Raw genomic sequence first — 23597 nt, 5'->3', positions numbered from 1 at the left:
CTCCCAGGGCGCACATTAACAGGAAAATGGATTTAAAAAAAAAAAAATGGACTCAGGACTCAAAACAGGCACTCCAGTATTGGACGTGGCTTAACTACTGCACCAAGAGCCCACCCCCATATCAATTTTAGGAACAAACTGCTGCTTCTAGCTGCCGTTTTGCATCCCTGAGTGTGGGTGCTTAATAGCAGCTGGTCTGCCTGAGACCTCCTGAGCACCAACCCTAGTCCCCAGTGCAGCCATATTTTGGCTCAGACAAGAAGAAAGAAACTATCATGAACCAGGAAAAATTTGCCAAACTGCAGGCAAAATTGTGCATGGGTGGGAAAGGAACCCCTCACAGAAAGAAGAAGGTGGTTCACAGAACAGAGACAGTTGATGATAAAAAGCTTCAGTTGTCCTTAAAGAAATTAGTGATTAATGCCTCTGGTATTGAAGAGGTAAATATGTTTACAAGCCAAGGAACACTGAACCATTTTAACAAACCTAAAGGTCGTGCTTCTGAGGCAGCAAACACTGTTACAGGTCGTGCTGAGACAAAGCAGCCAACAGAAACGCTCCCCAGCACCTTCAGCCAGCGTGGTGCAGACAGCCTGAGTAGTCTGAGCAGGCTGGCTGAAGCTCTACCAGTGCAATCGGAGGATGAAGAAGCACCACTTGCTACTGGAGAAGATGATGATGATGTTGAAGTTCCAGATCTTGTGGGGAATATTGATGAGGCCCCGAAGGATGAGGCAGACTGAATGGAGTCAACTTCTAAAGGAAGTAAAACTTGAAAAAGTTACTGGGAACTGTTATTTTATATTATGACTACTTTTTAAAATTGTTTTGTTTATGGGGTCAGTGCTGTGTTGTAGTAGGTTAAGCCTCTGTCTGTGGTGCCAGCAACCCATATGGGTGTCTGTTCCAGTCCCGACTGCCCCATTTCTGATCCAGCTCTCCGCTATGGCCTGGGAAAGCAGGAGAAGATGGCCCAAGTCCTTGGGCCCTTGCACCCACATGGGGGACCTGGGAGAAGCTCCTGGCTCCTGGCTTCAGATTGTCCCACCTCTGGCTGTTGCTGCCATTTGGGAAGTGAACCAGGGGATGGAAGACCTCTCTCTCTCTGTATCTTTGTCTCTTATCTGTGGCTCTGCCTCTCAAATAAATGGATAAGTCTTTTTAAAAGAAATCATTTTGTTTATGATCTGATAAAATCTAGATTTCTAATTTAAGCTCAAGCCCCTTAGTGAAGCTCTGTACAGTTTTTTCTTACACACAAATCATTCTTAGCAGCTAATTGAGCTGAATAAGCCTGGAAATAAGGTTTGTAACAAACGTTAATAAATTTCATTGACTAGAAAAAAAATTGATCTCAACACAAAATTCTCTTATATTTAAATTTTTTTAATTTTTTAAAAATTATTATTTTATATGTTTAATATTATGTCATATTCACCTCAAATATAGGCATTCTATACATATGTACTGTTTTTTCTCAAAGAAATATTAATATCAAAGAATGAGAGATTTATGACAATCGTCATAGCCTGAGGAAAGAAGAGTGTGTTGTCATTTACAAGGTATGACTCAGTGAAGCAATATCTACAAATAAATATCAAATGATATGATATCCACGCAACTTTATACTCTGTATATACTAACTTCCACAAATAAGATAAAATATGTGATATTTGTTTTTTGTGTCTGATTTATTCACTTAGCATAATGATCTCCGGTTTTGTCCATTTTGTTACAAATATCAGATTTCATTCTTCATTATATCTCAGTAATATTCCATTTTGTATATGTACCATATTTTCTTTTTAGCCACAAATCTTATTTTTATTTCTTTTTTATTTTTAAAAAAATTATTATTTAATGTTTATTTACATTTAATTAATTTTAATTAATTTTAACTAATTTCATGTATTTCATATATACAGTTTTAAGAATATAATGATACTTTCTACCCTCTTTCTCTCCCATCTACCCTCTTTCTTTTATTATTTTTCTTTTATATTTATGATGACATAGTTTCCATTTACTTTATAATCACAAGCATGCAAATATTGGGAATATTTTATAGTTTTTTTCATAAATATTTCATAATATTTGAAACAAGTTAAAATAATTCATATGGGTTTGTTTACATTATTGTAAATGGTATTTTAAAAACTTTAACAATTTCTGATTTTTCCTTGACAGTATATTGAAATACAATAGATTTTTATATCCTGATAGCTTGTGAAGCTCTCATTAAAGTTCTTGTGAGTTTTTTGTACATTAAAGTTCTTTCTGGGCTGGCGCCACAGCTCACTTGGCTAATCCTCCACCTGCGGCGCCGGCACACGGGGTTCTAGTCCTGGTCGGGGCGCTGGATTCTGTTCTGGTTGCTCCTCTTCCAGTCCATGCTGTGGCCTGGGAAGGCAGTGAAGGATGGCCCAAGTGCTTGGGCCCTGCATCCACATGGGAGACCAGCAGGAAACACCTGGATCCTGGCTCCGGATCGGCGCTGCACACTGACCGTGGTGGCCATTTTGGAGTGAACCAACGGAAGGAAGACCTTTCTCTCTGTCTCTCTCTATCACTGTCTAACTCTGCCTGTTTAAAAAGAAAAAAGTTCTTTCTGTATGAGCAATGTATTTTCAAATGGGAAAAGTTTCAATTCTTGTGTAATCTATGTGCTTTTCCTCTTTTACTAGCCAGTATCTTGCAGAAAAGCAGTGATGTAACTGGGCAATTTTAACTCATTCATGGTACTCATTTAACTCATTTAACTCATTCGTTGAATTTAGACTTCAACCATTAAGTTTCATACATATCAAGTCTAGTTTTCCCTTTTTTATTTCTATATCTAGAAATAGAAATTTATTTTTTTATTTGCAAGGCAGGGTGACAGAGAGAGAGAAGGAGAAACAGAGAGATCTTCCATCTGCTGGTTCACTCCCCAAAAGCCTGCAACAACCAGGCCTGGGCCAGGCTGAACCAGAAGCCAGGACCTCCATCCTGCTCTGCCACTTGAGTGGCAGAACACCAAGTACTTGGTCCATCATCTGCTCCCAGAAAAATTAGCAGGAAGGTGGATTGGAAGTATGGGATAGCAAAAACTCAAACCAGTATTCGGTACAGCTGTCCCAAGCGTGACTTAACCTGCGGCACCAATATGCTTGCCCCACAAAGCTAGTTTTATCATAGATACTCTTTCCTGAGAGTTTTAGAATGAATAGATGTTGAATTTAGTCAAATTCTTTACTTCTTCTGCACCTATTGAGATGATCATATTGCTTCTACTATTCCAGCTATTGTTATGGTAAACTATATTAATTGTTTCTTCAAGAGTTGAAATAAACTTGCTTTTACTGGATTTAATTTCCAAGTTTTGTTTAAGCTTTGTATGCCCATGTTGATCAAGGATCTGCTCTGTAATTTTGTTTTCTTGCTTTTTTATTTTTTTCAATGTGTTACTTTCAGGATAATGCTGTCCTCAAAAATAAGTTGGGAAATTTTCCTCCTCTTTTATTTTCTCAAACATTGAAGTAAAATTAATATTGTGTCTTTCTAAATTATTTGGAATACTTCATCAGTGAAATCATCAAGGATTGGAATTTTCTTTTTTGAACAGTTTCTACCAATGGATTTAATTTCTTTAAGAATGATAGACACATAAGGCTGGCACTGTGGCCTAGTGGGTTAAGCTGCTGCCTGCAGTGCCAGAATTTCATATGGGTGCCGGTTCAAGACCCAGCTGCTCCACTTCCTATCCAGCTCTCCACTATGGCCTGGGAAAGCAGTAGAAGATGGCCCAAGTCCTTGGGCCCCTGTACCCACATGGGAGACCTTAAGAGGCTCCTGGCTCCTGGCTTCAGATTGGCGCAGCTCTGGCCATTGCGGCCTTCTGGGGAGTGAACCAGTGGATAGAAGGCCTCTCTCTCTCTCTCTCTCTCTCTCTCTCTCTCTCTCTCTGTAACTCTTTCAAATAAATGAATAAATCTTTTAAAAGATAATAATAATAATAGAACTAACACAGTTATGTAGTTTTTCTTAGGTAAACTTGAATAGTTTATGTCTTTGAAAAAATTTATCCATTTCATTTAATCAAATTTATTGGTATAAAAATTTTATGATATCCCTTGCAACCTCTTGAGATCTGAATTATTTGTCATGGTATCCTCTCAATGTTAATGTGTTGGTAATTTGTCTTTTCTCTTTGTTTCTTGATCAGCCCACCTAGAGGTTTATAAAATTTTGTGGACCTCTTGAGAAAATCAGCTTTTGAATTTATTGACTTTATTATTTCACTGTTCTTATCTTGATTAATTCCTTCATTCTGTGCCTTCTTTGATGGTAGTTCTGTCTTCTTTTTCTAGTTTCTTTAGGTAAAATTTAGAAACTTCTGTTGGTTTCTAACACAAGCGTTTAACGATAAAACTTCCCCCTCTTATCACTGCTTTGGCTCTGTCTGATAAATTTTGATGTGTTCTATTTTTATTTTAATTCAATTCCAAATATTTTCCAATTTCCACAGTGACTTTCTCTCTGACACATGAGTTATTTATAAGTATGGTATTTAATTTCCAAATATTTGAGGAATTTTCTATATATAATTTTCATACTGATTTCTAGTTAATTCCACTGCAGTCAGAGCACTTACTGTATGTAATTTCAGTTCTCTGAAATGAGTTAATTTTTATGACCTAGAATACAGTCTATACTTTCACTTATAAAGAACTCATATTCTTCTGTTATCAGGTACATTGTTCAAAAATGTCTATTAACATTATCACGTGGGTTGATAGTGTTATTGAGGCATCTATCTACTTACTGAGTCCCCATTTGCTTTCTCTATCCAATACTGAAGAAACGATATTAACATAATTAATTGTGATTGGTTTATTTCTTCTTCCACATGCATCAGTTTTTGCTTATGTATTTGGAAGCTTTATTGTTAGTTAAATGTATATTTAGAATGGTATGTCTTCCAGATGAATTGACCCCTTTATCACTATGTAATGTCCCTTCTTGAGCAGTAATAATTTTACCTGCTTTGAAATATATGTTGTCTAATATTAGCAGTCACTACAACTTTTTTTAATTAGAGTTTTCATGGCACATCTTTTTCAATCTTTTGAGTTTCAGATTGTATCTTTATATTTAAAGTGACTTTCATATAGATAGCATACAATTGAGGGCTGCTGTTTTGTCAGTCTGTCATAAGGACATGCTGAGATGATTTTCTTTTAATGTAATTATTGATACTGTTAGTCTACAACTCACCATTTTGTTAGTTGCATTCTTTTTATCAAAATTGTTCCTTTTTCTCTCTTTCTGCCTTCTTTGGACTAAATAATTAGGTAATCCCGTTTAATCTCTACAATTAGATTGCCATACCTCTTTTCTGAGAGATCCCATAGGATTTACAAGACACATTTTTAACTTATCATGGCCCTATTTATATATGGTAGAATTACAGACAGGCAGAAGCAGAGAAAGAGAAAATTCTTCCAATCCATTGATTCACTCCCCAAATGACCTCAACAGCTGGAGCTAGGCCAATCTGAAACTAGGAGCCAAGAGCTTCCTCCAGGTTTCCCAAGTGGGTGCAGGGGCCCAACACTTGGACCACCTTCCACTGCTTTCCTAGGCCATAGCATAGAGCTGGATCAGAAGTAGAGCAGCCAGGACTTGAACCAGTGCCCATGTGGGACACTAACACTGCAGGCAACAGCTTTACCCACTATGCCACAGCACCGGCCCCTATTGACTACCTTTAAGTATTTCATATTTAGTGTAGGAAAATCATAGCACAGGAGAGCCTAGTGTCACAACATGCCGAAGAGTTGTTCTCAGTGTTCCTGTTCTCCCATCAACTTCCAGCTTATCACAAAGGTCTACATCACCTATGATTCTCTCTCCCTACACTTGTTCTGTTCAGGGGACAAGATGCTCTCTCCTATCCTGGTTCAGCCTCAGTCAGAGAGGCTGTGTATACCCGCCCCTCCTTTCCAAGACTGTAAAATGCTGCTTTATATCTGCAGTTCTTCTCCTAAGAAGTACCAGATACCTATTAGTTATTCAAATAGGATTCTGAGCCCAAAATGAGTTCCCAATACTGCCATAGGAATAGGGCAGTATTTTTTTTTTTTAATCTTTTGTCTAATAGCAACGGATGTTGCTTGTTTCTTCAAAGACCATTCCTGATCCTTCCCTCTTGCTTCACTCTTTCCCCAAGCAGAGATTCCACTTCTTTACCAAGAAAATGGTTGAGCCTGCAATTGAGAATTTGCTGCCCCTTTCTTTGCAGATTTTTTTCTTCGGGGGAGAAAGGCATCCAGGAAAGCAGATTTGTGTCCCAGCTCCCTATCTCTATCAATCCCCTCCTTCACAGCTAACACATTGAAGGGGACTCCAGTTCTCCTGCCTACTTACCAACTAAGCCCTATACAGAAATGCTTAGATTTCAGATAAGATTTTGTCAATGTAAGGGTCTTTCTGATCTGTACGACTTTCTAGGATAGAGTCTTAACCAATTATTTAGCCAAACACCAGTTTAGGTGTTGATATGTAGGTAGTTTGTAGAAATAAATTCAATCCAAAATCAGTTTACTTGGATAAGGAAAATTACACTAGATAATTTGGGTTGTTGCCCTAATCCAAGGCTGAGTTTCCCTGAAAGAGAGAAAAAATTGCCATGGGCAGCAGATTAGGCCTGTGCCTGTGAGCTTCAACCTGACCATCCTTTCTTCTGGACAATCTTAGCTGGCTTGCTGAGTCAGTTTCCACAGTCATACAATTCAATTCCACTAGATAAGAGAGACAGAAAGATGGATGGATGCATAGACAAATCTACCACAGATTTTTTTTTTTTACATTTTTTTAATTTATTTTTTTACATTTTTTTATTTATTAATTTGAGAGGTAGAGTTACAGAAAATGAGAGGGAAAGACAGAAAGAAAGGTCTTCCATCCGCTGGTTCACTCCCCAAATGGCCGAAATGGCCCAAGGTGTGCCGATCCAAAGCCAGGAACCAGGAGCTTCTTCCTGGTCTCTCACAACGGTGCAGGGGCCCAAGGATTTGGGCTATCTTCTACTGCTTTCCCAGGCTATAACAGAGAACTGGATGGGAAGAGGAGCAGCCGGGACTAGAACCGGCACCCATATTGGATGCCAGCGCTGCAGGCAGAGGATTAACCTACTGCGCCACAGCACTGGACCCCAGATTGTTTCTTTAGCTGAGCCATAACTGATAGAATTCTTGTTTTCAAAAAATTTATATTATACACAGATTATCAACACTGAACATGTCAAGAGGTTATGGAGTTATGGTTATGGTTAAAAATTCATGAAAAATTAATATTATGAAAAAACTGCATGGAGTTTAAACATTTTTTGCACCAAAATAAACTTATATTTTAATACCATTTTTCAACAAATTTTTTGAAGTACTCTGCTGATACAAAGAGAAACTAAGAGAAATTTGTCAAGGTCCCAGTATGTTTTGAAGGTAAAGATGAGAGGTCTTTTGAGGGATTTGTATAACGGTTGTGGAAAAAAGAAGAGATGAGAATGGTGCTAACCATTTGGGCCCAAATCTCACTTCCTTTCCTAACTCCTCTGGTCTAGTGTAGGTGATGCTCCATGGCCCTAGTCTTTTGACAGTAAAGTGGTCATCCACTGTCCTGTGTCAGATCACAAAGCTCCCGAACCTATGGACTGTTTAGATCTAGTTCACAGCTACACCTAGTACAGTGCCCCACAGACTCTCAAAACTGTGAATTAAATGAATGATCAGGGCCGGTGCCACGGCTCAATAGGCTAATCCTCTGCTTGCGGCACCGGCACCCCCGGTTCTAGTCCCAGTCCGGATGCCAGATTCTGTCCCGGTTGCTCCTCTTCCAGGCCAGCTCTCTGCTATGGCCCTGGAGTGCTGTGGAGGATGGCCCAAGTGCTTGGGCCCTGCACCCCATAGGAGACCAGGATAAGCACCTGGCTCCTGGCTTTGGATCAGCTCAGTGCGCCGGCCACAGCGGCCACTGGAGGGTGAACCAACGGTAAAAGGAAGACATTTCTCTCTCTCTCTCTCTCTCTCTCTCTCTCACTGTCCACTCTGCCTGTCAAAAAAAAAAAATGAATGATCAGGGTTTTTTTAGAAAAGTTTATAGTTAGTAATTAATAAATTTTTAAAAATTAAGTTAACTTCAATCTACTTCATATATATTTAATATAGTGTACTTCATTGTATTTTAGTTTTATAATTTTAATCATTTTGATTTTCAGTGTTCATTTTTACCTTTGCTTCTTTTTTTGCTGAAGAGTTAATTTTTTTATAATTTGGAAAAACTTTTATTATTATATATGGTCATCTATATTATTTATAGAAATATTTTTTGTTATTTTACATACTTCAATATTAATAATTTTGATTTACAAAAGTGACTTTCTTTTTCATTTTTATGTGGTCAAACCTATTGATTATTTATCTTAAAACTGCCTTAGTTAAGAAAAATGTGGTGGCCGGCTCCGCAACTTAATAGGCTAATCCTCTGCCTGCGGTGCCGGCACACCAGGTTCTAGTCCCAGTTGGGGTGCCAGATTCTGTCCCGGTTGCTCCTCTTCCAGTCCAGCTCTCTGCTGTGACCCGGGAGTGCAGTGGAGGATGGCCCAAGTCCTTGGGCCCCTGCACCCATATGGGAGACCAGGAGAAGCACCTGACTCCTGGCTTCGGATCAGTGTGGTGCGCTGGCCGCAGAGCTCTGGCTGCGGCGGGTATTGGAGGGTGAACTAATGGCAAAAGGAAGACCTTTCTCTCTCTCTCTCTCTCTCTCTCTCTCGCTCTGTTCACTCTGCCTGCCAAAAAAAAAAAAAAAATGTGGTATAGATACACTATGGAATACTACTCAGCCATTAAAAAGAATGAAATCCTGTATTTTACAACAAAATGGTGTAACTAGAAACCACTATGCTTAGTGAAATAAACCAGTCTCAAAAAGACAAATATAATATGTTTTCTCTGATATATGTAAGTTAATATAGAATAGAAAAAGTTTATTGTAATGAAATGGATATTTTGGGATATATTGTCATTTTTAGTCCTTGTTTATACTCCTGTGAAACTGTGGTCTTCCTACTTTTTACTTGTTTAATATTATGGTCATAAGAGACTTAAGTTAGTGAACAAAGAGTGTGTTAAAATTATGTCTTTGCAAAGAAAAGTCTTAATTACATATACTTTTATATCTACTTAGCAAACACATGTTATTTATATTATCCTTCAGTTTTTACGTTTCATTTTTGCAAATTACCCCTATTTTTCTTCCTGGAATTTATTTTCTACATGATAGAAGAGGAGTTGCTAAACTGAATTTCTTTAAACATGCAAAGCAATTGAAAAGATTAATCCAGTGGCCTGCATTGTGATCTAGTAGGTTAAGCTGTCGTCTGCAAAGTCAGCATGCCATATGGGTACCAGTTCGAGTCCCAGCTGGCCCTCTTCCAATCCAGCTCCCTATTAACCTGCCTGGGAAAGCAGCAGAATATGACCCAAGTACTTGGGCCTCTGCCACCCATGTAAGAGACCAAGATGGAGTTCCAGGCTCCTGGCATCAGCCTGGACCAACACTGGCCATTTGGGAAGTGAACCCAAAGAAAAAAGACTTCTATGTTTCTTCCCTCTCTCTCTGTAACTCTGCTCTTCAAATAAATAAATATTAAAAAAAAAAAAAGAAAGGAGAGAATAACTAGTTTTAAGCTGAGAGACCTCTAACGATCCCTCACAGCCAAGGATTTTGTATTCTATGTATTGTTTATTAAACAGTAACTAATGTCCTTGCTTCAGAAACAATTGTAGCTTTCCCTGCAGGTAAGAGTAAAATATGGGGTAAAGGCACTCTTTATGTTAAAAGTTGTCTCAATACACATCCGATGTTTATTTGAATTGGCTCACTGAGCTCCTACTACTGAAAGATTTAGAGTTTTAGCACAAACAGTGCGTTAGTCTTCCCAAATAATCTTTCTGGTTGCCCAGGACTTCCAAACTGATAGAGATAAAAGGAAGAATTTTATTTGTATGAGCATACTTTGGGACTTGGTAATTTCCAGATCTTTTTATGTGTTCAGCAAGACTGTGCTCATTCTACCTGTGACCTAAATAAGGCCTAAATCAATTATTTAATAGCATAACACTAGTCCACTGACATGCTCTTAATTTAGCACAGCCACAAGTAATTGAAGAAACTTTCTAAGCTTTTTTCTGCTTGTCAAAATTCAGCACAAAAAGAACAAAATAATAGTGGAGACCCAAGATATATAAACATAAGAAAGTTTTTCAAACTTTAAAAAATAATGATTTTGAGGGCAAGATTGACGACTATACCAAATGTAGAACTTTTCATAGTCCAGGGTCTTACATCCCTAGAGATGCAGAAATCCCAATACAATATATTTCTATTATTAGCATTTTCTATTTTTAATGCTGCTAAATTTCTTCTGTAATAAATATATGGAAATTTATAAAGCTAGTTTATCAGATCACATGGTTTTCATGTGTCAGAATATTTTAAAGTCCAACTACAGGTCTCAGTTAAAAAAATCAAATATATAATGAACTTATCCTAATTTTTATAGAAATGAAAATATTTACCTAGTGATACCTATGCTGGAATTTCACCTTTGTCACTTTCATTTAAATGAAATAAAGAGCATCAATGTGGCTTTCAAAGGTAAAAATAAAATAAAACATGTTAAGAATTTTAGTTCTTACTGATTGTATTTCTTCTCATGAAATATTAACTTTTTTTTTTTTTTTTTGGACAGGCAGAGTGGACAGTGAGAGAGAGAGACAGAGAGAAAGGTCTTCCTTTTTTGCCGTTGGTTCACCCTCCAATGGCCGCCGCGGTAGGCGCGCTGCGGCCGGCGCACCGCGCTGATCCAAAGGCAGGAGCCAGGTGCTTCTCCTGGTCTCCCATGGGGTGCAGGGCCCAAGCACTTGGGCCATCCTCCACTGCACTCCCTAGCCACAGCAGAGAGCTGGCCTGGAAGAGGGGCAACCGGGACAGGATCGGTGCCCCGACCGGGACTAGAACCTGGTGTGCCGGCGCCGCCAGGCGGAGGATTAGCCTAGTGAGCCGCGGCGCCGGCCAATATTAACATTTTTTAAGAAGGCTTAGCTGTGAGCCAAGGCCTCCTTTTTTTGATATTTACTTATTAATTAATTAATTAATTATATTTGAAATGTAGAGTCACAGAAAGAGAGAGAGAGAAGAGACAGAGTGAGAGAGATCTTCCAACCACTGGTTCCCTCCTCAAGTGGCTACAATGACCAGGCTGGACCATGCCAAAGCCAGGAGCCAGGAGTTTTCCCAGGCCTCCCATGTAGGTGCAGGGACCCAAAGACTTGAGCCATCCTCTGCTGCTTTCTTAGGCACACTAGCAGAAAGCTGGATCAGAAATGGAGCAGCCGGGACTCCAACGATAAGATATGCCAGCGCTACAGGCCATGGCTTTAACCAGCTGGGTCACAGCGCCAGCCCCTATAATGTTAACTTTTAAACCACATATTTACCTTACATGTTGGAATCTTGGCATGAAGGCACTCATCAAAAATTTAAATGTTCCCACTCAGAGAATATTCTTTGATAAAAGATCAGAAGAATGTTAAAATGACCATCAAATGACCAAGTAAATCATTGGAAGATTCCATTATGTACATTTTGCAATTAGGTGTCTTTGCATTTGGTTTCCAAGGCCTTAAGAAATTAATGCATGTATTTCTTCTAAGAGATGACATAATACAAATTTTTAAGCTAAATTATGTTTAGGGAAAGTACTTAATTTTAAAAATTTCAATAAATAACAAACTTAATCATGCACTGGAAGTGGTGACTTATGCAATAATTTTCACAACCTCTTGTTTAAAGCAAAAACAGCATGATTTATAAGAGTAGACTACAAACTCTACATGTTGTCAGCAAAGTACATCATGTGTTTCTACTGAATACATATCTTTTTCATGCTTGGGATTGAAGACAACATTTATTTTCCTTGCCAAATTTGAGCTTTTGGCTTTAACACTATGATCATATTCAGGTCATCAGTATGGACAATGGTAGTGAAATTAAAATTGTATTATGGAGCATTTCAAGTGGTTTATTCAAGCACTTCTTCTAGGGGGCTAATAATATCTTTTGAATTTGAAAAATGAATCATTTTAGCAGTGATTTAAAAAAATGTACACAAGTGTCCAGAATTCTGATCACCTCGATAACATCTGAGTGTAATGATAATTTTAAATCACTTTTAACTGCCAAAGACCAGGTTCCCTGTCACTCTCAAGCAGAAACACTTAGGGTAAATTGGAGGGACTCTAATAACTTTAAATCATTGTGTCCTGCACATGCTCAGAACTGATCACTTCCAAATTTGAGAGCATATAAAAATTTGAAGAGCTTCAATTATTTTAAATCACCATGTGTAGCGTGGAGAGAGATTTTAAATGGTTGTAGTGCCTCACATTTTTTTAAGCACTTCAGTTTGGAAGTGAGTCAAGCAGCATTCCAGCCAAGAGGCTCAGGACATATTGCACTAGTTTGACTCCTCAGAACTAGAAATGCATACCTACACACCAAGGAACTTGTTGTATCCATTCTTTTTTTTTTTTTTTTTTTTTTGAAAAGTAAGGGTCTTAAAAAAAAAAAAATAACTCTCCCCTCCTCAATTCTGATCAGAAACAGTCAAGTGAGAAATGTGAGGATTCCTAGGCCAGGCCAAGGGAGAAAGATCTAAATCCAAATGGTATTTACAGAGCAAAGCATGGTTCTCCTTCGACTTCAGGCAAGGCTATCTATAAAAGAGACAGAAAGCTAAAGAAATGCAAGAAGGTTCTGGAAGCACAGCAGGCACATTCATATACTCCTACAGTTGAATTATAATAGAAGTGGCATTTCCCTCACGGTGTTTCCCCTGGCTTCAATTTGCCCAGCAAAGCTAACCTTCTGGTTCCCACTTGGATGAATGATTGTACGGCCTTGTGTTTTACCAACACCCTGGCGCCACTTTCTCTGTATTCTCTTTGTTTGATTGTGGGAGAGGGTGAGCACTTTGACATTTTGCACAACTCAGAGTTCACTTGCAACATCCAAATCCTTAAAGAACCCAAAAATTATATCAGTACAATCAGGCTATTTAAAGATGGCCTTTCTTCCAGCATTTTCCATCTTTTCATCTAAGTAAAAAGTTACAATCTCCTTTGTTGCCTTTGAGTTTTCACGTATTTTAGGCCTGGCACTGCCCAGAGAGAAGGCCAGTTTTCACAATCTGCGTCAGTAAAAACAGAATGTCCTATAGTTAGTAGAGGGGGAAAAAGGGTAAAGGGGAAAAAAAATGAAAGAAAAAGAGCCCAAAGGCATTGGAATAATTAAGCAAATGCAGTGACAGCTGTGACGGGTCCTGGGCAGAACTGGCTCCACTGAGCTGAATTAATGACATCAACAGCCCAGTATCTCCATTAGCACTTGATCATTAATTATTACCCCTGACAGTGAGAGCCTAAACCTTCCTAGGAGCAGTCTGTTATTAATCTACCTTACCTGTCCTGAGCACCAGCACCTCCATGCATTGAGTGGGACTGGATTTTGTTCTTGTGTTTGTAAGCTTCAATGATTGCTTAAATAAACAGTGATGACCGTCGTGTTATGAACTCTGCCACGGATTACTGGGCTTCAGATGGATTCATCTAACACACTGAGGGAAACTACCTGGATCTGCTGCCCTGACTTTCCTCCGTCAAGCTTAGAAGGGTCAGGGGACATCATCCACCTGAGGCGATGCACAAGGCACCAAAGAAGTAAAACATTCACCACTGTCCCCTTACCTAGCCCTGCAGAGATAAGAACTCAGATTTCTGCAGAATCTCATTCTTGAATGTGACCAATGGGTATAACTGTCTTTTAGGGTCTAAAAATTGTGTGCTTTAACTGCTAACCAAACACAAGGAGAAGTTCAATTTTGTGCATGTCAATTTAAATAGTGACTTCATCTAATTCTGATCATATGCCAGACAAATCACATTATTTCTGGATTATCATGAAAAGTACTAGGATTTTATCTTTTAAAAATTAAAGACTCATTGCATGTCCATATCTGATGAATCTTTAAAAGTTGTCAGAACTTTGGCCATTTAATATACAGATGCATTTGTACACACACACACACACACATACACACACACCAGATAACCTACAAAATCACAAAAGGATTAGAAATTAAAAAAAAAAGTCAAGTGACCAGTGAATGCCTTACAAGGCCTCAATTTTCCTCCCAAAAAAGATTTGCTCTGATTACCTGGCAGTCAGTGTGTTTCTTCCACTGATGAGGAAAAAAATATGGAATGCAAGCACAAGCTTATGCATTAAGTACTCTGCTCCTGGCAGCAGACCTTCCAGCATCCGAGTGACGATTATCTTCTCCCAAAGAAGGCTTCATAGAACTCCAATACGTTAATTTGCTGATTGTTCTTTTCCTGCTACACACATAATCCAGAGTTCACATCCCAGTCATGCGCATAGATACGCTATGACGTAATAGAGAGCCTGCTGTAGCTAATGGGCCTGAATGGCCTGAGAAAATCCCAGAGCTCCTGCGACTACCTAGTACATTTCCCAGTTTGCAGGGAGAATCTACACATCCTCTCTCTTCAGGGAGGAAACAGTGGTAGAATCATCAGTTCTGTTTCCTGTAAGTTACTGATACCCCAAAGTGATGGGCAGTTACAGAGTTTTCTAAGACTAACGTAAAAGTGAAAACATAAGCAGATGAATATGTATTCCATTCACTATCCACCATTTAATTGTATAATGAGAACCAAAATGTTTTCCCCTGTTGAATATTCTAATCACCAAACAAAAACTTTCTGCCGCTCGGAGGACAGACCCCTATTCCACTATCTATATTTATAACACCTTAGAAGCCAAGCCTCCAAGAGGAACCCTCCACCCCCACCTCCCATCCCTATCCTGGGGGTCCTTTGGTCAACTCAAGTGACTTACCAGTCACTTTCTGGAAACCATTACTCAGGAATCACCATTACTCAGAACTCACAGGATGTGCAACAATGCAAGTTCTGGATTCTCAAGCATGATAAACTTATAAAACAAAAGAAAACACGATCTAACTCTGGACTTCAGCCCACTCATATGTAGTAACTACAAACAACATGGTTCTTTGTAGTTATAAAGTTGGGACATTCGTTGAGAGATGTTTGTTTGCATAGCTAATGTCAGTGGTGAAGGAAAAACCTAGAAAGAAGGACAAAATAACCTGGACTAGACTCCATCTAGTAAAAATTGAGACAGAACAAAGCCAAACAATGCAAAATCTTTGATGTACCAGAAATTTTGTTAAGGGGAAAAACAGTGTTTCTTATCTATGAATCTTTTTCATCTCATGAGAATTATCATCATATGACATCATTCTTCCCCATCAATTGACCAAACTCTGTTCTCTAAGATTTTTCTCATTCTATATACTCTGGTAATTCCCAGGAATTGGTTTTATTTCATTTCATTTTAGTAATATGTTGACCACTCTTAGAATCTCCCCAACCAAGGGCCCAAACACTCCTTACCCCTATAAATTGTTCTGATTTGATAGATTCAGCTGAGCTCAATTTTTTAAATAGAAGCTTCCTATAACTTCATTCTAGTCTTCATTTTTAAGACCACTCCAAATAGACTTAAATCTAGATGTTGTTATTGTTTAAATTATTTCAAGAGAAAGAGTGAGACATGAATCTCCCATCTATTGCTCTACTTCTCCAAATGCCTCGAACCTCCAGGGCTTGACCAGGAGTTAAGAATTCAGGGACCCAAGTACTTGAACCATCACCTTGTTGCCTCCCAGGGTGCACATGTGCAGGAAACTGGAATTGGAATAAAAGCAGGAATTTGAACACACACACATTGATATAGGAAGTGGCATCCCTAAGAGGCATGTTAACCATTGACCAAATGCCTGCCTTGGACATAATTTTAAAAATTCCTTTTCTTCTTTAGCTTGCTTCTGTAACAGTAATAATATCTTGAGTTGATTTCTTAAAGTTCCTATAGCTGGTTATAACTATTAACAGTGCACACTACAAACTATTTTTTTTCCAGCTGATAAAAATTGTTTTAGTTTTTCCATTAGTGTTTTTGACTCATAAATCACACTGAGTCACCACATATCCCTTCAGGATCTCCAGTCATAAATGACGTCCAACAATTCTCCCACCATATAGAATCAATTCATAGTTGAAAACAGTAAAAAAGGAATTAGTGAACACTAAGCTTTAACATGCCATCTTCATGATGCTTACGAACAAGAGGAGCCACATTCTCCATGGCTCATCCTAACAGGAAAAAGTCACTGTGTTAAATACTTTCCTGTTATACTTCCTTATTAAATGTTTTTTTGAATTTTCTTCATCTTACTTCACATTCACAAGGAGTCAAAAGAATTAAAATCTCGCATTTTGATTGCTTCTTTTTTTTAACATTTAGAAAAAGATTACAGAGTAGATATTGTTTGACATTGAATTTCTGTTAACCATGTCCTCCACCGGAGCATAGTTGTACACATTGTTTCAGAGCTAACATAATGGGGAATATTTTCAAAGAGGGCTGTGTTTCAAGCCAGATGGTTTATCTGCTGAAACAATTCTCCCAGTAGAGAAATAGTGGCTGCACAGTTGCAGTAGTGTTCATAAGCCTAGTGCAGTAGATTCATTTGGCACCCACATTTTGGAGTCAAACAAAAGTGTGGTTTGTGTGAATCTCAGACTCAGACGCTCATAAGTGAAAAAGACTTTTTTGTGATTGCACATTGTGCTTTATTGTACAGGCAGTAGTGTGTTTATATCAAAGATACAATGTGTAAATATGATATAATTTCAAAATATGTATTAATGATTTTACACATACTATGCAAGGGACAATACCAGAATAATTGCTGCAGAGATTATCATGCCTGGCCCAAAAAGTGCCCAATTGCCATTTCTTGTGTTGAAAACAAATGCATTACCAAAATTCAGATACACTATGACTACCAAAATTTAAGGAAAATAAAAGATTAGACACTTATCTTGGGCTTTTGACAAAGATCAACTGTTACTTATGAAAATTCAAAAGTCATACTGTGTGTTCTATGCATTGCTCCTGCCACCTCCTCAAAAGGCTCTTCATTTAAATTTTCAATTATCATTTCTACATCTTGATGGGAACCTTAAGAAAGGCCTTGGTCACTCACAGAGTTGGTCTTTTATCCCGACAATGATCTTCAGAGCTAAAAGGATGCAAGCTGGAATCTCACCCTCACTTGTCATAGGAATAGCCACTTCCTCCTGTACTAGTACTGGCCATATTTTAAAAATAAACAGAAGAGTTAGAGGATTCCAGCAGGGGGTTACCATGCTTTGAAATGTCTCAAGCATGTAGAGGGATGGGAAAATCCCTGAGATTCCAGAGATTATAAAAAAAAAAAAAAAGCACATGGGAGGTTCTAAATAAAGAAATTCTGGGTATGTTGGGGAAGTTGGCACCAGCTTTGCAGTTCTTTTCCTCAGAGACTATTTTTGCTTGAGTTAGCAAGCGAGTGAGCAAGTGCGAGAATGTACATGCACGGATGTGCCCTTCTGTGTTTAAAGAAGTCAGTGAGCAGTCATGACATTTTATTTTCTCAGCAAATAAGTCTTTTAAAATATATTGTTTTCCCCTGAATCATTTAGGTCCCCAATATGTATCATACCTCCCAAATTTTATTTAAACAAACTATGTCCCTGACTTCAAACCTTCAAGATGAAAGAACATATTTTCTTAACAAAACAGTGAAAAAAATTTAAAGCTATGACCCCACAAAGCGAATGAACACTTTCTTCACACACAAATACACACACAAACACAAGTATCACTTTAAAAACTCTAGTGCAGGAGGAGAAAAAATAGAGATAAATGCTAGAAACCTATCATCCTGAAATTAAGAGATAAACTAGAAAACCCCAGGCCTCAATACATATTCACATATTAGCTTTTAGGGCCATCAAGTGTAAAAATCCAGATCAGAAGATTTCAGTCCAAATTAATATGTATATTAAATCCAAACAAATGTTAGAGACACATGCCGACATGAAATCTTTATGTAGCTGTTTCCAAAACAGTACCTGTGGGAAAATAAAAATAAAAATATATAAACACCTGCTAATTACCTGCATAATTTTGGAGGCCACCCAATATACTTCAACATAATTTCAATCTTAATTTTGTGTATGCTGCATCTTGCTCTTTTTGAGTGAAGATTTACCAATATGCCACTTAATGCAGGCATTAGATGTGCACAAAATGACAGAGCTATGGAATTTTTTTAATAACTGTTTTGGGAGATCTCTCTCTCTCTCTCTCTCTCCTCTCCCCACCTTGCTGTTTGCTTTTCTTTTCTTGTTAACATTTTCTAAATGTTGTCATTCAGCAGGAGGCAGCTTGTGGAACATGGTGATATAAGGTATTTGAACCCCATTTCATTCACAACAGAACTTTTGTAAATATCTGGTAAAGGATCTTAAGTATTAAAAACAAAGAAAAAATCAGGCCGGCGCTGTGGCTTAACAGGCTAATCCTCCGCCTTGCGGCGCGGGCACACCAGGTTCTAGTCCCGGTTGGGGCGCCAGATTCTATCCCTGTTGCCTCTCTTCCAGGCCAGCTCTCTGCTATGGCCTGGGGAAGGCAGTGCAGGATGGCCCAAGTCCTTGGGCCCTGCACCCGCATGGGAGACCAGGAGAAGCACCTGGCTCCTGGCTTCGGATCAGCGAGATGCGCTGGCCGCAGCGGCCATTAGAGGGTGAACCAATGGCAAAAAGGAAGACCTTTCTCTCTGTCTCTCTCTCTCTGTCCACTCTGTCCACTCTTCCTGTCAAAAAAAAAAATTCTATTAGATCATATGTTTTATACTTTAAGTGTTATGAAACTAAATACTCCACATCATTAAACGCTACCATGTCCCTAATACCAGGAACACTGCCCAGTGCTTCAGTGCATGATTGGGATGGTTTCCTCATTGATTGTTGACATTTTACGTCACTTTGGGTGACTTTACCAAGCAGAAACCAAGGGGTGTGTTTTTTCTACTTTGCTGGTAGACAGCATCATCAAAATTACATACATATGAAATCCGAGAAAGAATAATTGCGTATCTCTGAAGGATAACGAATTCAGTGTAAATACTTATACCAAGAAGAGCAAATTGGTGAGCCGGAACTGTGGCGCAGTGGGTTAACACCCTGACCTGAAGCACCGGCATCCCATATGGGCGTCAGTTCAAGACCCAGCTGCTCCACTTCCGATCCAGCTCTCTGCTATGGCCTGGGAAAGCAATAGAAGATGGCCCAAATCCTTGGGCCCCTACACCCACGTGGGAGACCTGGAAGAAGCTCCTGGTTCCTGGCTTCAGATCAGCACAGTCCAGCCATTGTGGCCAATTGGAGAGTGAACCATCGGATGGAAGACCTCTCTCTCTCTCTCTGTCTCTCCTCTCTCTGTTTAACTCTGATTTTCAAATAAATAAATAAATCTTTAAAAAAAAAAAAGAAAAGAAAATTGGATATTTCCAAGAAGTGAACAAACTTCATTATGAGGCTATAGTTAAGTTAGTATAGCTCTATTGTAACCAAGTACTTTTTAATACTTTGCTTGGCAAAAATATAGAGTACAATTAAGATTTGTAAATATCATAAGACAAAATGCTGGTGATTTGTTAAACAAAATTTTGTGTAATATAATTTTCCTAACACAAAAACCAATGGATAAGCCCAAAAATTTGTTCAAAGATATTGTGAAATAATTTTTTTTGAGAAATAATTGAGGAATCATGAAACAGATGAAAGCAAGGGAATTCCTCTCAACTGTTTCTGTTACAGGGACACTTTTTCTTCTCTCAATCTTAGCATCTTTTCATTCCACCCATTTTCAAAGAAATTATATTTATCATTATTGATATAAGGACAGTGGACACATCATCCCTTATTTCAGTGTATTTTGTTCTCTCGAAACTATGACTCAATGTACCAGACACCTGAAAGTGACCTTCCAAACAAAATAAGGCAGAAAAGAAGAGAAAGCTATTCAATTCTTTAATGTTGATGTGATTTTGGTCGTGCGCAACTCTTGGGCTCTGGCAGACTCTGGGAGCTACCCACCCAGTAAAAGATAAAGCCACCAGTTTTCTCTGTTATATCATTTCTAATATGCCCTTCCTAAATCATCTAGAACCAGTCTGGTTTCCATTAGGATATCTCCAGGCTACACTAGTTTGTAGGGCTCTTTCTGGTCAGGATCTTTAGATTCTGATTTAGCTCTGCAATCGCCATGCATGCAAAAATATAGCCGCAGAGATCTAAGCCACGCTTCTCCATGTGGGCTGAAGTTTCCAGGTGGCTTTTGTGTGTTATGACTGTGCCTGGCCTCAAAACAAAAGAGAGTTGACAATCCCTTACCTCCTCCAAGCCAGTGCCAATTTTTAAATAAAATGTCTAGTGGTGATTTATTGCCAATGCAAATTGCCAGACTGGCAGCCCCATTTACCTACTAACCAGACAAATCAGTGAAAGCTAGGTGAACCTTGCCAGTTTCCACAAGTATGTTCTAGAAGTCATTCCAAATCTCATGCTCGTTCTGTTACCAGTTTTCTTATTTGTGTGCATTGGAAAATAAAATATCTAAATGACCTTAATGGCTTAAGAAAGTGGTCGTTCTTCCATTTGGACCTCCTGGGAGAGGTTGTCCAGGTTCATTTTCCACAGATCACACATTCTTCACTTCAGGTAAAAATTGATGACAGTTAATAATCTGGCTTGAATAAGAAGCAGAGATGCAGAATGAAAAGAATTCTTTCCTCATCAAATATCATTTTAGGGGCATGTTTCCTACCCTTTCCCTGGGGAACAAACACCTGCCTTGGTGAGTCTCAAGGGGACTTCTTATTCCTCTGCAATTTATAAATAACCTCTCTGCTAGGGCAAATATTCAAAAGGCTAATTTGGGTCATATCTGGCTGTATCCATTCCTATTATTCGCTAGAAAGTTAACCTACCTCTGTTAAAATCAAGTGCATGAGATTCTTGTTTTGCTCTAATCGAAAGCACTTCTTTCTGTTCAGTAGTAGTTCAATGAAGACTTCTATAACGTGTAACGTGGTTAAAAAGAAAAGAAAAAATCCAGTCATCAATTTCTGTTTCTTTAAGATAACTAGCAGTCTCGGATAACAAATGAAACCTCTTCCAGCCTTACTTAAGCTGCCCAAAGTGACTTGTTATCAAATCAATGAGCAGAAATCTTTCTTGTCTCATCTCCATGCTTCTATGTCACTTGAACGTAAACTTCAGAACCATCTATATTTCATCAACCATTTTCTTCATGTATTATTTAATAAACTGTTTAGAGCATGTCTAATTACAAGCATTTTTTATAGAATTCAACCCTAGAAATGTATGAGAATGTGCTAAATTGTTTGCTACCTAAAGTTTTAATGAGAGTATAATACCTCTGGCCCATATGCTTCAAGAACGTTATCCTTAATTATGTAACGTGGGTATTTTACTGATATCTGTTAACTGCTCGAGCAGCTGTGGTTTTCTGCTTTTTTGCACAGCTCAGGAGGAGCAGCAAGTTCAGTTTCCCCTTTTTGGGGGGTTGCAAAATCCATGCCCCAAACAGGTGTGTGCAATCACGAACCACAGTGATGAACCCAAACTGCTGCCTTTCTAAAAATTCCGCCAGCCGGTGACACACGCTGGTCAAGGTTGCACAACCTTGTTTTCCACCGGTTATTTTGATGATTCATTCCCCACGGGGAGGTGAATTTCAGCCATTGTTACTTTGCTCCTGTTTCTGATAATTAAAGGAATCACTTCCTCATTTTGATGACTTCTTTCTCCCTCTCTTGCTCTCACTCTCATTCACTCCCTCCTCTTTTCTTAAAGTGGATTCTGATCTTTGGAAGGTATTCCCTGAAATGGCTGTTCTTGTCTCCAAGGAAAAGGATTAGAGAAAAGTGAAGCCACACAAAGACACATGCACACGCACACACACAACTCTTCAACTTGTTAGTTCATAGCAGTGAATATGCCTAGATGATAGAGCACTACAAAGTGATTATTCATTAAAAATATAAGATCTCAAGCCAATAAGCAACTGCTATCCACTGCCAAGTTGCAACTGGGAAACTGCACGTTGATGCTATTGTTTACTCGAGAAATTTTTGTGGAATCGCCATGAGAGCCTCCCTCATATTGTTGTAAATGTTGCATGTGGCAAGTTGTCCTCTTTACAGGGAGGATTTGATTTTATTAAATGTCCAAATTTTATCTGGAGCCAAGTCTGCTGATAAATTGATCAAGTCTTTTACTTGTTAAATAATAAATAACTGTAAGAAATAAAAACCCCAAAGTAAATTTCAAGAAAGGATGCACAAAAACATTCTGAACACTAACAAATATCAGTAGATGAAATGTAGTCTCTCAAATGTGACTGCCCTAGAGAAGACAATATTGTTTTTTAAATTTGCTTGCTTGCAAAAAATACAGTATTACTTTACCCTCCCACCTTGATTTGCTGGAAAATGGAGGAACCCAAATTAATTTATTTTCCTTATTAAATGATAATCAAAACCATATTATAAGTATTCTCTGTAGGAATTGCTCTCTTAATTAATGGCATCTAAACAGACACAAAAATGCATCAGGGTATTTCAGATTGCTCTAAAGGTTTGGATTTTCTTCATACTAGAAAGTGGTGCTCATAATAAGGGTATGAGTCATAAAACATTAAAATCCAAATATCAGACTATTATTATTTACTATCTGTCACCTTGAGCAGGTGACTAGACCTTCATAAACATCAATTTTGTCATCTGTTAACTGTGGAAAATAATTCAAGTCTTGAAAAAGTATGATTAAATACACAAAAAATTTCCAGCAGTGTGTCTGGTGCATGAAAGATGACTTTTATGACAGTTGTTATTATTACACATCCATGTTCTCCACTGAAATATGAATTCCATAAGGACTAGTTCTATGTCTCAGTTTTATGTGTTACCCCCTAGCCAGCATAATATCCTGCGCATAAGGTTTAACAAGTACTTATTAAATAAAATAGATTGTATACATACGTCTAAATACATCAAAATTATAATTGTAAATAAAACTTAAACATTGTATAATGAATTTACTGAAAAAGTAGTCCAGGGGCAAACAAGATTTGGTTTAGTTTACAATATATCTCAAGCTTATAACATGATACATTTTAAAACAGCTGATTTCTTGATGTCACCTTTTTTGCCCTCTTCAGTGTTCTAAGAAGCTTATTTGCTACCAAATACATAATTATTTCATTAGCAGTAATCACAAACAAATTAGGTGACTCTAGCCAAGAAAGATACATTGAGTAATATAGCAGAAGTCATAGGTTAGCTCCAGATGGTGAGGTGGTGGGAGGAGAACTTTTGATAGGAAGAACATTAAGCCACTACTTCTATAATTCTTGGTAGCTACAGGGGTGTGGGCTCCGTAAGGGTGGTGGAGCGCTGAAGCAAAGTCACACTT

General features: G+C 38.3%; 1 protein-coding gene across 2 annotated transcripts; it reads left to right on the top strand.

Annotated features, from left to right (window-relative positions):
- The first annotated feature begins 263 nt into the window (after positions 1-263).
- On the top strand, positions 264-743 carry LOC133765929 (transcription factor BTF3-like). Of its 2 annotated transcripts, XM_062199580.1 has the most exons (2): positions 270-636; positions 697-743. In XM_062199580.1, the coding sequence occupies exons 1-2, from the start codon at positions 276-278 to the stop codon at positions 741-743; spliced, it is 408 nt and encodes a 135-aa protein (XP_062055564.1). In that variant the 5' UTR covers positions 270-275. The 2 variants fall into 2 exon arrangements, with proteins under 2 accessions (XP_062055555.1, XP_062055564.1); XM_062199571.1 differs by having other exon boundaries at positions 264-743.
- Positions 744-23597: the final 22854 nt, after the last annotated feature.

Source organism: Lepus europaeus, chromosome 1 (assembly GCF_033115175.1).
Source record: "Lepus europaeus isolate LE1 chromosome 1, mLepTim1.pri, whole genome shotgun sequence".
NCBI classification, from domain to species: domain Eukaryota; kingdom Metazoa; phylum Chordata; class Mammalia; order Lagomorpha; family Leporidae; genus Lepus; species Lepus europaeus.
This window is presented reverse-complemented; position numbering and strand designations above follow the sequence as displayed.

Bases quoted from the DNA above. Each gene is read 5' to 3' on its own strand.
- LOC133765929 (XM_062199571.1), top strand. From the start codon at position 276: ATGAACCAGGAAAAATTTGCCAAACTGCAGGCAAAATTGTGCATGGGT.